Consider the following 18,076-nt stretch of genomic DNA (forward strand, 5'->3'; position numbering starts at 1 on the left):
GAAGAGCCACCAGCTCATGAGCTCTCATTGCATTACAGCTATTCGGTCACCTGAGATGCTTCTCTGTTTGTGTTGATGTTGTGCTATGAGTCGAAACATAATCCATCTCTTCAGCGCAAACATTGCAGTCTTTATATATATAGTCTTTATTTATATATAAAACGCTATTTATTTGGTCTTTATTTATGTGTGCTCCATCGGCCATGTCAGCTTAGGTTAAATTTTCACAATATTTCAGTGTGTCATGTTAGCATGTCTGGATCTAACAGCTTCGTGTGCAGTTGCAGACGGGGTGACTCTGGTTGCCAGCGGGTGGAGTTTACATATCTAAAGACACAGAATTTCTTATCTCATCTCAAGCCTTGATTTCCTGTCAGTTCCCTCTCTCTAGATACAGCATGATGAAAGATGCCCGAGTTCAGTATCCTGTCTGATATAAATGGACCGCTGCTTCGCTCAAGCCTGCTGGCAGAGTCTTTGTCCTGAGGCTAGCGAATGTCAAAGTGCCATTCAGGAAGCTCTGTATGTTCACCTAAGCCATCTGTCCACTTCCTTTCAACTAGAGGTGGGATGACACACATTCCTCTAATCCCGAGTGCATGAAAACCGGGTAGTCTCGCCGTCACTCAGTGGTTTAATTAGATGCTTTAGGAAGCATGCTTTAGGCTCAGTAATGTGCTAGAGATGTGGGAATAGCGTGTGTCATTTGTGTGTCAGATTATGAGAGAGCTCATCTCACTGTTTACGGTCTGCGGGACGTTCACTCGTATGCGCGTTCAGACACGCTCGTAAATCACGCTAAGGACCACGGCAGTTAGCTAAGACTACAGAATTGGACTTTGTACTGTTTTTAAATCTTTGGTTTCCCCTCTGATATCTGACTTACAGCTGTGTCTTATGATTTGCATGTTTCTGCAAATACTATGTAGATGTATGCAGAAATTTAGTTTGTTCAACTATGGAAAAATCCCTGACAAGAATTTTTACTTTTGCTAATTTTAATTGTGTCCTCCAGCTACTAGTGTCATGCTACATTTAAAAGACACTCTTCTCTATAGTGTTGGTAATTAATAAACTTCAATGTGTTTCATATGCAGTGTCTATCTATCTGTCTGTCTGTCTGTTGTTCAATCTATCGTTCTATCTATATATATCTATATATATATATATCTGTCGTTCTATCCATCCTTTCATTCGTTCTGTCTGGTTGTCTATTGTTCAATGATTCGATCTATCTATTGTTCTGTCTATCGTTCTTGTGTTTGTTCTATATATCTGTCTATCTTTCTGTCATTCTGTCTGTCTGTCTCTCGTTCGATGGTTCTATCTATTGTTCTATCTATCGTTCTATTGTTTGTTCTGTCAACTCTATATATATGTCTGTCTGTCATTCTATCATACTATCTGTCTATTCTATCAACCTATCCTTCTATCAATTGCTCTACAGTTCTATATATCATTCTACATCATTCTATAATTCTACATATATCGTTCTGTATTTATATCCATCTTTCTATCTAAACTTAAATGTAGCATTTTATTTGTAGCATTGTAATCAGTGGGTAATAAAATGGGTCCAAAAGGAAAATGCTGAATAATTTTTGTTTCTCTTTACTGTTATTTTATTATTAATTTAAAAATCACTGTGTCTATATTATCCAGAAGAATTTTGAGTATTTTTTCAAGAATGTCAAGAATATGACTTATGCATGAGAACAAAATTCTTGAATGAAATTTAAGGCATCTGCTGCAAGAGAAGTCATCAGAAATGAAGGCTAGTGGATAATCTACATTCTGCATACTCAAACTATTTGTCATGAATATTAATGGTCGGCCAGACTGCATAATAGACATTACTACATTGGTCACAGGCCACATCTGTGATTTTTAGCAACTCTTTTTAACATGTAACAGTCTCAAACCAGAATTGTGTTTGTCCTCGGACATTCTGTCATGCGTAGGCAGTGTGGAATATCAGGTACGAGCTGATCTAACACAATATAGCATGAGATTAGACCTTCCCACTTTCTCTCTTGTACACACACTCTCTCTCTCTCTCTCTCTCTCATGCTTGCTTTCTTACTCATCATACTATGCTGTTTTATAAACTCTCTCTCGCATAGCATTTATGCATTTGCTCAGCACACATGACTGGAGGATGATCTAAACCAGAAGCCGGGGTATGAAAATTCACTGTCAGTTAACATTAGGAATAGACAGTTTGGGTGGACAAGAATCAACTGAAGAAACTGGGGGGGAAAAGAGAAGGAACTTCACTTGCAGTGCAGACAGAGAAAAGCAGAGAAGAGCAGATAAGCGTGTGCTTGATGTGCTGCAGTGTGACGTGGATGGATGTGGGATTTCTCCCCTGTTCTGTGTGTTGATGTGATTGGTGCCCAGAGTCCATCGCTTCACAGGCTGCTGCTGCCCTGGAGCCAGAGCGCAGGAATTCACTCTCACAGAGACTAGCAAACCATGCATTGAGACACTTATTTAAACACGTTTCACACACACAGACACCACATGGACAGATACACACTCTGGCAGCACTTCAAAGCAATAACTGCACTTGTGGTTAAAACAGAGTGTTGCACTCACCTTTTTTGACACCTGCCACATCCATTTTGACCTTTTTAACGGCATTTTCTTCAGGCTTTGGGAAAAGTGACTTTTTCATCTCATTGTTCTTGGGAAGAAGAAACTTAAGTCGTTGAGGTAACAGCTTGGTGCCTCCTGGGAGATTTTAGGACTAGTTTCTCTACGTAGCATCAGCATCCTCACTGTGGTAAGTCTGTCTGCGGGAGTTCGTCGTCAGCATGCAGGTGTCATTCGTGTGCACGGACCACCGAGGTGTTAGCCGCAGCACCGAGGATCGACTGAACCGGCAGAACACCAACAGCCCGAGTTTGGGGACCAAAAGCAAGTTCCGCGCCGTGGCGATGGTGGCCCGCAGCCTGGGACAACTGTCTGTGCAGAACTTGCACTCCTCTGGTGACCACTGCTTGAGAACTGGCATGAAATATAGGTAGGTGAGAGGAGGACTCCAATAGTTAACGTGTAGAACTTTAACCCTTCTGTTCTGTTGCTTGTGATTTTGCTCTGGTTTAGACTGTTTAGTCGTGATTTGAACAAATACTGTACAATGCTTTCAGTGTCACCGAATGTTTTCATTCTGGATCCGTCTCAACAGAAAATGTGACTCTGGGGATGTGATTTGCTATGTAGGGTCAATTTGGTTTAAAGGGCAACACACAGTTTAAGAATGTCTGTAATGTTAGTTAGTTGGCTGGTTAGTGGGATTCATTTGTTCATTGATCTCTCATGGCAAATTTAGTAATTGTGAATGTCAAGAGGTAGTGAGTTAGAAGCATGTTTTATCATACCGTATTTTTCAGGATACTCAATAAAAAAATGTCCTCTCCGTTTTCTGAATTAAAATGTAATATTACAAATAATTAATTATGAGTAATTGATTTGCTTTGACTCAGTATATACATATCCTACTCTACTGTTGAAAAGTTCGAACTGTAAAACTGAAGTCTCTTACACTCACCAAGGCTGCATTTATTTGATCAAAACAGTAGAAAAGTAATATTGTGAAATATGATCACAATTTAAAATAACAGTTTTCTATTTATATTTAAAAATGTAATTTATTCCTGTGATGGCAAAACTGATTTTCAGCAGCCATTAGTCAAGTCTTCAGTGTCACATGATCCTTCAGAAATCTACATCAGCAAAATATTTCTGAATTAGAAATTAATGAGAATATTTTAAATAATGAAATAGTGAGTCATTGATATGCTTGGTTGACTTTTTGTGGCATTTTATATTATTGGCTCCTTTTTTATAAATATAATTTCTGTATTGGTTATTGTGTGATATTCAAGAGTTTTTTTGTATTGAATAAATATTAATTTTATAATCCATTTCCATCTAACACTCAGTTGTAATCTTTGTATGAAGAAATGTAATCTTTAACACATTTCAATATGAATAATCCAGTTTTTCTGCTGTATCCATTTAATGCTGTACATGATGACGTTGTGATGCCAAAATTCACTTGTAGCATTGACAAACCATTTATTGGTTATCAGCCATAATTATTGGCTTATCTGTATCAGACAGAATTCAGAATGCATCTCTACTCTTTTTAATCATATTATATGCAGAGGTGTGATCATATGGCCTATTGACGCCTCTAAAGTTTTCATTTGACTAATTGATTGAATTTGTGCATACATATTTCTCTGCTCTCTCGGTTCAGAGGAGAAGGTAGAGATGGAGGTTTCTGTTAGTGCCTGTTAAACCCATTAGCATGTTCTCTATATGAAATGGAGATGCAGTGTGATCATGTTCCACTGCTTAGCATTATTAGGAGCATAGGGTGCTCTCTCACTATTTCGAATGCAGTGCTCATGCTGCCCACGGTCTGCTCACTGATAAAATAATAGTGTGCTCTATTCTTTAACTAAACCCACCCTCCCTCCTCAGTTTTCCATACTGCAATTTGCGTAATTGTACATCAAAGGCACTTTGTAGCAGTGCAAGGTAACAGAGTGTCTTGTACTTCCTGATTAAACTAATGTGTAACTGTACACCTGAGAAACTTCTATCTCTCGCTGCGCTGCTACCAAATGTCTTGGCTCTTAAAGCGGATTCTCCCATTGAAATTAAGTCTTTGATATTTAAAGCTGTAAAAATGTAAATGTTGTGCCATAGTCATGAAGGCTGCGTTTATTTCCCTAGTATGTGAAATGAGGCTTATCATTTTTTTTATTGCATGCTTTACATGATTTATGTCTTGTAATTTTCATTTACCTGATCATAATTATGTCTATATTGATTAAAACATAATATTTACACACACTGTATTTAATGGTGAATAACTTACAACTTTGTTGTACAATAATGCAATAAATCTTTTCATGTACTTTATGGATCTACTAGTAGGATTCACAAAAAATCATAATGCATTTATTGATTTTATTATATAAGTTAAACATTAAATAGTAACAAGGAACTATATAAATGCACCTGTATATGTTTCTTTGCCAATTTTTGTGACTCATCACTTTCTGCTATATATACTTTTTGTCGAAATATTTGTTTTCATTTAAATTCACTGAATTAATTTCTGCTGTTATAAATCTGACTTTTCATTCATTAATCGGACTTCATAACCCATTTTTATATAACCTGTTCATTTCATCACATACTATGATGAATTAATTATGCAGACTTTTCATAAATTGGACATGTAATTACTTAAAGGGATAGTTCACCCAAAAATGAACATTGTCATCATTTACTCACCCTCATATTGTCCCAAACCTGGATGACTTGTTTTTCTGTGGAACACAAAAGATATTTTGAAAAATGTTTTTGTCCATACAATGAATTTCAATTGGACTCCAACATTCTTCAAAGTATCTTCTTTTGTGTTCTGCAGAAAAAGGGTTGGAATAACATCAGGGAGAGTAAATGATGAAAGATCTTTAATTTTTGTGTGAACTGTCCCGTTAAGTTTGAATTGGTAATATGTTCACATCAGTGCTGAAATTGACACAATCACAATTTTCCTCTGCAGTTGACAGCAACAGTGCAATGATGCTGATTAATAGAAACAGGCAATGTATGAGTAACATGGTTACGTGGAAGCTTCTCCATGTCTGATGAGCCAACATGAAATTTTCCCCGGCATACTGTGATGAGGATGAGTTTATGCAAATGCACCTGAGGCAAGTGAATACCAAGAAATACAAGAAACATACATGCTTATGTGACCTGCGTCTGTTGTGCTCTTACATTTGTGAATGCTCACTAATGAAATGTCATGAGCTGATAAATGCAACCTGGAGGGTTTTTTCCTGTGCTGTCCCATTCTGTGATGTTTGTCTCTCTGGTTGCTACACTTATCCCTCAACTAACATCAAAGCTCATGTGCCTGTTTTGTTCACGAATTCGAAAGGCACAGGAAGAGACAGAATGAGAAGGATGAAGAGGGTTGTGTTGAGGCATTGTGTAAGCGTGTGTCTCTGGGGCCGGTAGAAAGAAAACTGAAGTGGTGATTACATAAATGCACAAATGGGCTGCAGTTTCTGCCTGCTGTTCCCTGGGCAGTAAACAGCCGGATTGCTTTAGTCTGGCCAGCCAGTTATGCAAGCTACTCTTTATTTGTCCAAGAAAAACCCATGAATTCAATGTGCAATCTTGGGAAGACCCCAATGTGGAAGAGGATTTTTCTAAAACAGGAAGTGTGCAGTACTGGATAGATGGACTCAATTGACTAGGTTTAAAGTATACTTCAGTTTCGATGTACATGCTTAGTATGTGCGTATAACTATACGTATAGCCTTTCAAAGTATGTTCCATTTATACAGACGGTCGACATATGGGCAATAGAAAGTTTTATCTTTGTCCAGTGTGGTATTTCTCTCCATAAGTTATAAGTGATAAAAATGTCTTTTAAACTAAGTTGTGGGTATCCCTAACCCCCTCACACAAACACTTGTCAGAATGGCCGTTTTTTGTTGTTGCCTCTCGATCCAGTAGTTTGTTATGAAACTACGGCCCGGGGCCAGTTTTGCTACCTTAGGGCTTTTCTCACTTGAAATGGTTTACCCCGGGTTATTCTAAACAGAATCCCAGGTTTTATTGCTTCAAGTTTCACTCTGCTCATAATTTACCCAAGGTTAACAATTAATCCTGGGTATTCCTATACTGATGGTTTGCACTGTACAAGCCTAAACCCAGGGTTAACTTGCCTATTTTGCGGTGTCAGTTTTCCGTCACCTTTTGACATTTGACTCCTTAAATGATGAAACGATTGTTTATATACAAGGCGCAGTGTTTCCATGACTATCCAAATCATGTGAATATGAGGCATGCAATTGGCTATCAGTTGCTAAGGATCTGACTCCGCAATGCAGGGTTTCATTACCCCGGGTAAAAAGTGGTGTAATCCTGCTTCTAAATTACAAGTGGGAAAGATTTGTTTTTCCCGGGATTGAAAGCAGTTTTTAGAACGACGATAACCCAGGGTTAAGCACAGTGTGAAAAACCCTCTTGTGGACCAACTAATTAAAAATTTATATTCAGCAGTGTTGGTTTTGATTTGATGGGAAATTTCAGGCCTCTGTCATATGTCCTATGTCAAAGAAAAGAAGGTAAGGCTATTATGGTGGTATATATGCTACCTACGTGCTCAAATTAAATATTTCTTCAGAAATGTCATGCAAGATCTTCCTTTTTATGCAGAAGAGCACACCTAAGGAAGGTTAACAACAACAAAAAATGTAAAAATGTTCTTCCACAAGTCAATTTTGTGCTTCAACCACAAATGTCGACAGAGGGTCCAGAATTCTGTAGTGCACCTTTTTTTGCTGTTTGCTGCATTGTGTCCTGCACCTCTACCAAAATTTGGGCTGAATGTGTATACTTAAGTTATTAATCCATCAATAATCCAGTACAGTATTGTTTCTGTAGTGACTCTATCCTCTAAATTCATCCATACACACTCCAAAACCATTTCTTAGCAAAGATGCCCAACATGCCATTTTTCATACCCACATTGTGATGTTTTGGCACCCCATGTGGAGTGTTTGGGCAGGGAAGAGTGGCCCCCTGTGGATAAGATTACTCATTTTGATAAAATGCCCATGCCTCCCAGGCAGTATCGTGCCTGTATTCTCTATCGAAGCGTAGCCTGCAAAACTCTTGTTGATGCATCCTCCTCCTGGTTTTCTAACTCTTTCTTCTAAGAATTTTGTATTTTACTACCTTCATATCCGTTCTTTACCTATTCACCATATCACCCGTGCCCCCAGCCTTTGTTATGTAATGCTGCATACCTTCCTACTCTTCCACTTAAAGTCTTTTTTTAGTATGATGAAACGGTGAATATACTTGCTTCTTATCTTGCCTGATTGGATCTTGTTTGAAAGATGAGGCTTGATATGATGAAAACATTCTCAGAGGGATTCCTGGTTGCTCACTGTACATCAAATGTGTGTTTTGAACCATGTATCCTTGTTCTTAACCTCTGAAGCTTTGGGTGTTTGCTCATCTGCCATGCTAACGAGTTTGTATGTGTATGTTTGTGTGTGTATGTGTGTGTGTGTGTGTGTGTGTGCGTTCTTTAATTAAGACATCTGCTGTCTGGGGCAGCCATAGGGCAGTAGTAGAGATCCAGCTAGTTTTTTGTCCCATCAGTTTTGTATTCCAACTGAGCTGAACCATGCTGTGTTGTCAGGGTCAATGACGAATAAAAGTGTCCATGATAAATAACAGGAAAACATCTTTTAAAAGTCTTGTTTAAACCACATGTGCTAAGTTCTTCTCTCTTTGTATTCATGTTGGTTTCATTTAATTTAGAAAAACTTTTGTACCATTTTCAGGAAAAGTTTCAATTAATTAACTCTAAAAATGCGTTATGGTGTAACCATCACAGTAAACCGTTTAATATTAATATAATTTAATATTTGTTATGTTTATTCTAACACAAAAGATAATAAAATATTTATTTAATAAAAAAAATGCAAATGCACAACATAGCAATATACACATGTATATTGCTATGTTGTTATTATTGCTAATAATAAACTCTAATTATCGCTAAATGGGCAACAGTGAACAACAGCACTATCCAGTTACTACATCACCATCTACTGCTGTGTTAGTGTAGGTAGTAGCGTGCTGCATTAAGACCCATTTTGGTCTGTGGTAAAGGCCCTGTCGACATCCATTATCGAATGCCAAAGATTAGTGGAGCCGGCCTAGCATTTCCCACACATGCAGTCTCAGCCAAGTGCAGCTCTCTGGGGTGTTACTGAGCAAGTTTCTCCTCTCAATGTGAACGTGCCTTTTAAACGCCCATATGCTGCTGAGTAGTTTTGCTGCCGTTCACCTTAGAAGATCAAGAAAGCTTGGTTTGTTTAAAGGCATGGTGAATTATTGATTGCAGACTTCATGTGTTGATTGATTTAGTAATGGGGTTTCCACGTGTGCTGGTAGGAAGCAAGGCAAGCTCTCTGACTAATACGCTATACTGCTTTACAGTCATAGCAAAAGTGTCCAGACATCCTGACATTCCAGACAAACATGTATAGATCAGTCAACAAACTGAATGCAGAAAATTATTCAGTTTAAACTGCTTGTTTCTGATTTTCCATATATTTAACAGTATTTTACCCAAAGTGACTTCCAATAGACTTACTCTGGGCAATCTGGGGTTAAAGTCAACATGAAATCAAAATGGACAATTCTTGTTTTTTTGTGGAATGTTGCAGTATAAGTGATTTATTTGTGCCCATCATTTTTTTTTTTTTTTTATGCGCCCTTGTAATTTTTAATCAAAATAACTTCCCCTCCCTCTTGAAATGACACCTCTTCTCTTCTCTGATATTGTGTTTACTGGTGTGAGGACAACCTGTCAATCACATGAGATCACAGCAGCAAACCACAAAAATCCTGAATTCCCAATGGACAAAATCAAGTTCTGCCCTAAATTTTTCTTGTTCAAGAAGTCTTTAAACTCAGATATACATCACAATAGGGAAGACAAGACTATTGCAACTTGTGTTTCATGCAGACTTTAATCACAGCATTACCTAGGGCTGCACCTATATTATCCAGCTATCTTCAGCTCATACAGTTGAGACAAACAATCCATCGAGCAGATGACTGTACATGAAAGCAAGATGGAGCATTACAGTAACCTTTAATTGCACAAGACTTCACCTTTGAGAATCAGAATATAATTAAGGGGGAAGGATTATGAGGGATAAGTTTTTAGTTGGAACACTATTAAGGAAACCCCAGGTAGTGAATCAATGAGAAAGCCTTTAAAAGTTAATTGCTTTTCCCGAAGATCTCAAAAGCCGTATGAAGAAAAGGAGACCAATTTCACAGTTTCATAAGTATTCTATGGGGTTCAGGTCTGAGCTTTGTGCAAACCAATCACTTTCTTCCACACAGAAGTCAATGAGCTTGTTGTTATAACAGATTCTACTGTAAATGTGCTTGATTTTAGAAGTTCACGTTTGGTATAATGTGACTTTTGAGTTTGTATACAGTTGCAGAGCTTGACATTACCTTTTTTGCTCACCAGCCACTGTGGCTAGAGGTTTTCCAAAGTTACTAGACACTCAGCATTTTCACTGGCCACAATTTTGACATGGATACCATAGGTATGCCTTATAGATATTTTTAATATTATCTCATAATTTGGCAGCCAGTATATTAGGCTGCTGTCACTTTAAGACCTGAAACACTGACCATTATACTGTTTTATATAGCTAATATACTTCGCTTTATGTGCATGCTCTTTGGGTGTGAGCACAAAATCTGCTGGACTGAGTAAAAGTATGCGCAATACGTGCAGTCCTATGGTGAAATTCAAGCCCTGTAACACCAGAGCAAGTGAAACAAGTGAGTGAGGGGAAGCGGGTTTGTGTGTAACTCGCTGTCGGAGAGATGAGAGAGCGAGAACGCGCAGCTGGTATTGTGTATCCTGCGGAAGAGTTTCAGATGTTTCAGTATCGATATGTATCGAAAAATCTATATTCTTTACAACACTACATTCCACTTAGTTTATTATTTCAGATGCCTTTTTAAAAGACTACAATTGAAAAATGTATATTATATCAAATTCAGCCCGCCAAAGTGGCTAGTAGGAGTGACTGCGTTACACGCCACTGCTGAAATACCATGCCTAGTGTCAAGCCCTGTACATTTGTATTTTTATCAATTGCAGTTTTCCCATAATTACTACATTTTGCTCTTAAAGCAGTAGACCAAAAATATGTTTGATCAATGGAGGATATAAATGTCTTTAAAACAACTTTTTACTATAGCAACATGGCTTGAAGTTTTGCTGAGAAATGTGGTTCATGTATTTTAAAAAAATATATTTTTTATTTATTAAAAATGGTTGGTTGGTTGGTAGGTAGGTTTGTGGTTAGGTTGTTAGGTAAGTGGGTGGGTAAGTTGGTAGATGAGTAAGTGGGTGGGTGGGTAGGTAAATCTAAATCAGTTTGGTTCTATTGATTAGCAAAGAGATCCCCAAAATGGGATTCGTGAACTCCTTGTTGGTCAAAGGGGTTCGGCTGACAAAGTCTGTGAATCTCTGTATTAGCACGTAATTAATTTAAGATTATTGGCATATTTTGGTGCTCCAGACCACTTGAATACGATTATCCCAAATGATGTATTAATATATTTTTGAATTTGTCATTTAACCACCAAAAAGGGAACATTCTCTCCAATGATTATGTTCTACAGTTTGCTGCATTCCATAATTAAAGAGGGCTAAAGATGTGCTTGACTATCTCTCTGTTCTCTGGTTGCAGCCAAAGTTGTCTAGCACCAGCATGCTAGTGTTGAAGCATTGTTCAGCACTTACACAACTATACTGCCAGAGAGGTGCCTGTGCCCTGTTAGATGGAAAGATCAATTATTATTGCAGGGCTTTGCGCATCAGTTTGAGCCCCATCAACAGGTGGCCAGTTCACCTTCACATGCTGGTCAATGGATCTCCCTTCCTGTAACTCTATATCTCCATCAAAGCAGTTAAAAATTCATCACTGGTTTTCAGGACCTCCATGCTCACTGATAATTTGATTTGAGTAGATAAGTTCCCTGTTGATGTTCTGTTTAAAGCCACTTAGAGGTGACATTGATGACAGTCTGTACAGGTAATGGATACAGTGTACATACATCTACTATAGGCCTTTATTCAGGTAATGGATACACTGTACATAGTGTACATCTACTATAGGCCTTTATTCAGAGTCTACACTCAAGAAAAAGTGCATTCTGGTTATATTTCAAAACACCAGCAACAGTATGTAGAATATTGATTTCTGGTTGTTAAATCATAATAATTCATTGTAAAACAAGCAGTTCCAAGCGCTCATGTTTACTGCACATGTAAAATTGCTTATTCTCTGTAAATGTGTAAAGTTTTGTTGGCATTAGGTGATTTCTTGGCCTATTTTTAGATGTCACTTTACTGCTACCCTCATAAAAACTAGTCCATAAATCTATGTTATGCAGTTCATCTCAGATGCACTGAAAAAATGAAGGGAAAAAACAAACAGATTTTCCGATTTAAAAAAATAAGATCTGCTAAACTTTGTTTCTCTTCCAAACTTGATTTCTTTACTTTCAATATATGTAATTCTCTAAAATTTACTGATTGGTTCACATAACTGAAACTGTAGTTCCCAGCATGCTTTGCATGGGACTTAATGTGGGAAATTAATTATTATTTTTTGTGTTTTTGAGCAAGATGTGAAAAGGGGGAGATTTTATAATGTTTAATGTTCAATTATGTGGACGGGTACATAAGTCTTTGCTACTAAGGAGCAGACTTAGCATTTAGCATGCTAATACATGCTATTGCACACTAGTATGCTGTGTTCACGCCATGTCGTAATTACAAGATGACAACCTGTGACGTTCTACTCGGAGCCGTTCACATTCTCAGACTCAGATTTATGTGTTTTTTATGGCAACACTATCAATAACTAAATTAATCTGCAGGGGTCAGGTGATACAGCGGGTCAGGTGGCACAAGTCGGAGCTCTCCGAAAATTCAGAGGTTACAAGTTGTTTATTACAAGATCTACAAAGATCGGAACGCTTTTTACAAGTCCGAAGTCCAACATGGCATGAATGCACCTACAGTTTATTAGCTAGCTAGTAGTGTCTTATAATTCAGTAATGTTGAAAAAAACAAAAAAAAAACAAACAAAAAAAAAAAATATATTGAATGAATTGAATCCAGTCAGGGAACCAAATAAAATCACTTTGAGACTACTTAATTTGGTTACTTCAAAATAACTTAACTTGATGTTGAAGTTAAGTGAACTAATTATGTTTGTGCTACATGTGGAACCGACGTACATGATTAAATCATGTAAATCCAACACACTTTTTTCAGTGTGTGGAGAAAGCACGGTTAATAACTTGTGTGACGATGTACAGTTGGACTGTCTCTCAAGGATAAATTGAATATAGATTTCTTCTGTGAAATGTTGTGCCTTTTCATAAGATGTGCTGTCCTCATCTAAAAGTTTTTTTCTTCTTCTTAGAAACGGTAAAAAGGTCCTTTTAAAGAAACCTCTTCATTTTGTGCCAGTCAAAATTTGCATCTCATCCTTTAAATAAGAATCAAAAACTCACTGAATAGCTGTAATTATGAAGGCAGTCTGTGTCCTTGACTGTTTGATCTTATAGTAATTGCTCAGCATATAGTAACTTTGGCTCTTTGCAAACTCAAAGGATATCGAACAAAAGACCCAGGTGGTCTTCTGATTGGTTGATCGGGTTGAAGGTACAGTAGTGCTGTATCCAAATTGGATTTCCTTCTCTCACAATACTCTCTACATGTGAGTGGGGGTAACAAATAAAGACTGCTACTGTACATATGCAGCCATAACTGTGCTGCTGACCACAGGGCACACATCCAGTATTCATCCTTAGACCATGAAGAAATGTTTACTGTATTAAATTAATTTATATACCACACTTAAACATGTTATCATTGATTTACGTTTATCTTCATGAAGATTGCATCTGATTTTACCATGTTATCTAGAATATTTGATGGGGTTCTTTCTGTGTTTAGGAACCTTGGGAAATCTGGATTACGGGTATCATGTCTAGGGCTGGGTGAGTAAAACATGCTCTAGGCTAAGTGGACTATCACTGTTTGCCTCTTGTAAATATAAGAAATGTAAATTAGTTTAGGATTAACTGAGCAGCACTGTTACTGTATATACAATACTGCATATGTCAGATCTGACAGTACCTGTACATTCTCTCTTCAGGCACCTGGGTGACATTTGGTGGTCAAATCACAGATGAGGTAGGATTTTCATGGATTGGTAAAAAACAAAAACAAAAAGATATCACTAATTACTGGTTAATATGGTTTTAAGCATAGTAGCACTTTTTCAGCAAAGCATGAAAAAACACTGCAAACACTTTGCACTTTTTTCACTATGCGGTTTATAAAATAAAACAAATTTTAACTAGACATTTTTAGTCTGGATTGAATTCAGTGTGCGTTTTTTTATAGTATTAAGTACCATTTTTATACATTTGTGTCCTGTTTTATGGTAGGTGTTGATATAAAAAGTATCATCCAGCGAAACAGTGCTTAGTCCACCTTCAGGGCCACAATGAACAGCCTTGCAGAATGCTTGAAGTGTAGCTTTAATCAACATGTACTATACATTAACTAAATAGAAGCAGATAATTATAATTTCTTCAAATAAATGTCATTTGAGTTTTGCACTGCTGAAGACAACATAAAGCTATAATGCCTTTTCAGCGGTTCATTTTCTCTCTCTCTCTCTCTCTCTCTCTCTCTCTCTCTCTCTCTCTCTCTCTCTCTCCTCTCAGATAGCTGAGCAGCTGATGACGATGGCGTACGAGAACGGGATCAATCTGTTTGACACAGCTGAGGTGTATGCGGCAGGGAAGTGAGTGCTCTACTGATTTCCCATCATTCATTGCTGCACTCCTCATCAAAGATAGGGATTTATGCTCATATATGGGGAGATTAGTAAAGTATTAAGTCTAATTTTAGCAGTATTATCATCTTTTATAGGACTGTATAGACCTAATTCTCACAGATGTGATGGGTCTAACATGCTTTTCAGGAAACCCAATCACTGTTTGCTATTAAAATCTTTTTTTTAAATTTGCTTTGACACCAAGGTACAACTTGAATCTTGAATTTTGGAGTGTATGTATGCATGCATGTATGTATATGTACATAGATGTGCGTGTGTGTGTGTATATAATATATATCATTTTAATAACATTGAACATTGTGGTTACAATCTATTTTATAGTACGGGCACTTTCAGTGCACTTACAAAAGTACTGAGTAATGTAAGGTAACAGCATGGGTTTAAGTTAGGTTTTGGGATAGGTTTAGGGTTAGTACCAAGTTATCACCCAGTTAGTGTCATTACTGCAATAAGAAAAAAATGACTGTAAAATAAAGTGCTATACCAACAATGTTTTATAAGTTGTTGACTTGCTATATATTACACTAACATTTACACTTATAACATTTCAACTGCTGTTTAATGTACACTTTAGGTATCTATGTTTAAGACAACCTAGTGAAAGAAATTAGTGGTTGGTCAGCAGATTTCACTCGTGCAAGAAGAGAAAAAAGATGGAAAGGTGAATAGCCAAAACCTGCTAGCTTGCAGTAAATTTAGCAGTGGCGTCTTTATTTTCTGCAATGCCGTGGAAATATAACGTCAGGGAATTGCTGATAAAGTTGAGAGGAAATAGCCTGACTCAGTGGAAATCCACTCAACGATACAAAATGGCACTTTAATGAAGCAGAGTTTAAGAGCGTTAAAGGACATAACCTTATATATTTCGTCTGTGTGTGTGGCGGGGTCGTTTGTCACATTTTCCATCCGTGTTTCATGCCATGTCAAGCTGGCCATGAGGCTGTGGCTCAGTGCGTTGATAGTTCATGCAGAATAATCAAGAGAGTGTTGTAAAAACTTCAGCACAGACAAACAATATCCTCAATCACTTATACACATACACTCGCCGTCTTTCTGTGGATTTACTCATCTAGACTACTAGTTAATACTGTATAAAAGGAAGACTAGTTGTTGTGAGTTTGTCTAAGGATATCTGCTGCTCTTTTGAGTCCACGTTAGTTACAGTAGCGCTTCATTTGTTACAAGCTGTCACAAGGATTCACATTCTCGCATTGGGATGATGAGGCCTGATGGGAGAACCATTCATGAAGAACACATTGGTCCTGAGGGCAAAAATGTAACATCTGTCATTAGACGCACTCCCTTCCTTCCGCTCTTCCCCTTTTTTAAAAAATATGCTCACATAAAGCAAAAAACATGAAGCATTTTGCCTGTGTTTACTTTGGGAGTTCCTTTCATATTGCTGTAAAGTGAATGCTTCATTAGCTTAATTCTCCAGAAGCTGAGAACAGGGAATCCCCCAGTGTAGAAGGACGCTTTTGCTCACCGGCTGTGGTGTAAGTAAGAAGGAGAAGGTTTAGGACAAAATAATAGCATGATAATTGCTTCTCACTTTCTTACAGGGCTGAAATGGTTCTCGGCAGTGTCATCAAGAAGAAAGGATGGAGGTAAACATATTGATTTGCTGTATTCAAAACATTCTCAAACTCTCATTTGATGCGATCTGCCCATGTGAGCGGTTTTCTCCTCTGACTGTCAGAGTAACTGCTGACATCCTCTCAATGGGAAGATGCTTGCTTATACCCTGCAGCTCCTGTTAGTTTGTGAATGACTAATGTGGAATTTGCAGTTAAGGGGACATCAGCTTTTATTCATCCTACCATTCCCTGTATGCGAGCACTGAGGCGAAAAGCTGCTTCCCCCAGGGAAAGATGTCTAAATTTGGACACAATTTTTGCCCTTTTTAGAAACATGGCATGACTGCAGTTTCAAGTATTTGAATATTTTACTGTGAATATTCTTCTACATTTACATTTATTCATTTAGCAGACGCTTTTATCCAAAGCGACTTACAAATGAGAACAATAGAAGCAGTAGGAGAACAGTAGAGAACAGTAGGACAACAATATGCAAGTGCTATGACCCCTCTCAGTTTAATCTCAATATATATATATATATATATATATATATATATTTATAGATAGAATAGAAGAGAAAGTGTTAGTATTACTGGATCAAGTGCTGCCGAAAAAGATGCGTCTTCAGTCGTTTCTTTAAAATGACTGCGGACAGCTCTGGTTGAGTTAGGCAGATCATTCCACCAGCAGGGAATAGTCAAGGTAAAGGTCCGAGAAAGAGATTTTGTGCCTCTTTGAGATGGCACCACAAGACGACGTTCGCTTGCAGAGTGCAAGTTTCTGGATGGCACATAAGTCTGAAGTAATGAGTTTAGGTAAAAGGGAACAGAGCCAATGGTTGTTCTGTAGGCAAACGTCAGTGACTTGAATTTGATGCGAGCGGCAACTGGCGACCAGTGCAATTTTGTGAGGAGAGGAGTGACGTGTGCCCTCTTCGGCTCGTTAAAGACCACTTTAGCTGCAGCATTTTAGGTTAGTTGCAGAGGTTTGACAGTGCAATCTGGAAGATCAGCCAGGAGGACATTACAATAGTCCAGTCTGATAGAACAAGCGCTTGGACAAGGAGTTGTGTAGCATGCTCTGATATGAAGGGCCTGATCCTCCTAATGTTGTACAAGGCAAATCTGCAGGACTGGGCAGTTCTAGCAATGTGGTCTGTGAAGTTCAATTGATCATCAATTACAATTCCAAGGTTCCTGGCTGACCTTGGTGGAGTTAAGGATGATGAGCCTAGCTGAATGGTGAAGTTGTGATGAAGTATTGGGTTGGCCGCAACCACAAGCAGCTCTGTCTTCGCAAGGTTTAGTTGAAGGTGGTGGTCCTTCATCCAGCCAGAAATGTCTGTCAGGCAGGACCGTCGGATCATCAGGCTGGAATGAGAGGTAGAGTTGTGTGTCATCAGTGTAGCAGTGATAGGAAAAACCATGTTTCTGAATCACAGATCCTAGTGATGTCATGTAGACAGAGAAGAGAAGTGGTCCAAGCACTGAGCTCTGAGGCACTCCAGTAGCTAGATGTTGGGTCTTAGACACCTCACCCCTCCACAACATCCTAAAGGACCTACCTGAGAGGTAAGACTTTGGAGTGCTGTTCCTGAGATGCCCTTCATCTTTAGGATTGACAGGAGGATCTGGTGGTTAACTGTGTCAAAGGCAGCAGACAGATCCAGCAGGATGAGAACTGAGGATTTGGAAGCTGCTCTTGCCAGTCTCAGAACTTCAATTACTGAGAGCAGGGCAGTCTCAGTTGAGTGTCCGCTTTTGAAACCAGACTGATTGTAGTCCAGGAGGTTGTTCTGTGTAAGAAAGGAAGAGATCTAGTTGAAAACAACTCGTTCAAGTGTTTTTGCTACGAACGGAAGAAGGGATACCGGTCTGAGAAGAGAGGAGAAGGTTTTGAAACGGATGCGAGAATCAGAAGAATTGTTAATTTTGTTGTGATAGTAAGTCATTT

At 38.2% G+C, this 18,076-nt stretch overlaps 1 protein-coding gene across 7 annotated transcripts in view; it reads left to right on the top strand.

Moving 5' to 3' along the window:
- kcnab2b (potassium voltage-gated channel subfamily A regulatory beta subunit 2b) overlaps positions 1–18,076 on the top strand; it is a 70,159-nt gene that overhangs the window by 34,595 nt on the left and 17,488 nt on the right. For 6 of the 7 annotated variants that reach the window (XM_079849602.1, XM_079849604.1, XM_079849605.1 and 3 more), the window contains 4 exons: positions 13,634–13,677; positions 13,836–13,873; positions 14,413–14,492; positions 16,109–16,153. In XM_079849602.1, coding sequence (XP_079705728.1) covers positions 13,634–13,677; positions 13,836–13,873; positions 14,413–14,492; positions 16,109–16,153 — 207 coding nt within the window. Of the gene's footprint in view, positions 1–2,230; positions 3,026–13,633; positions 13,678–13,835; positions 13,874–14,412; positions 14,493–16,108; positions 16,154–18,076 lie in introns of those variants that run through there. The other variant, XM_079849601.1, reaches the window with a different exon arrangement.

This window comes from Squalius cephalus (assembly GCF_949319135.1).
Source record: "Squalius cephalus genome assembly, chromosome: 18".
Classification (NCBI taxonomy): Eukaryota; Metazoa; Chordata; class Actinopteri; order Cypriniformes; family Leuciscidae; genus Squalius; species Squalius cephalus.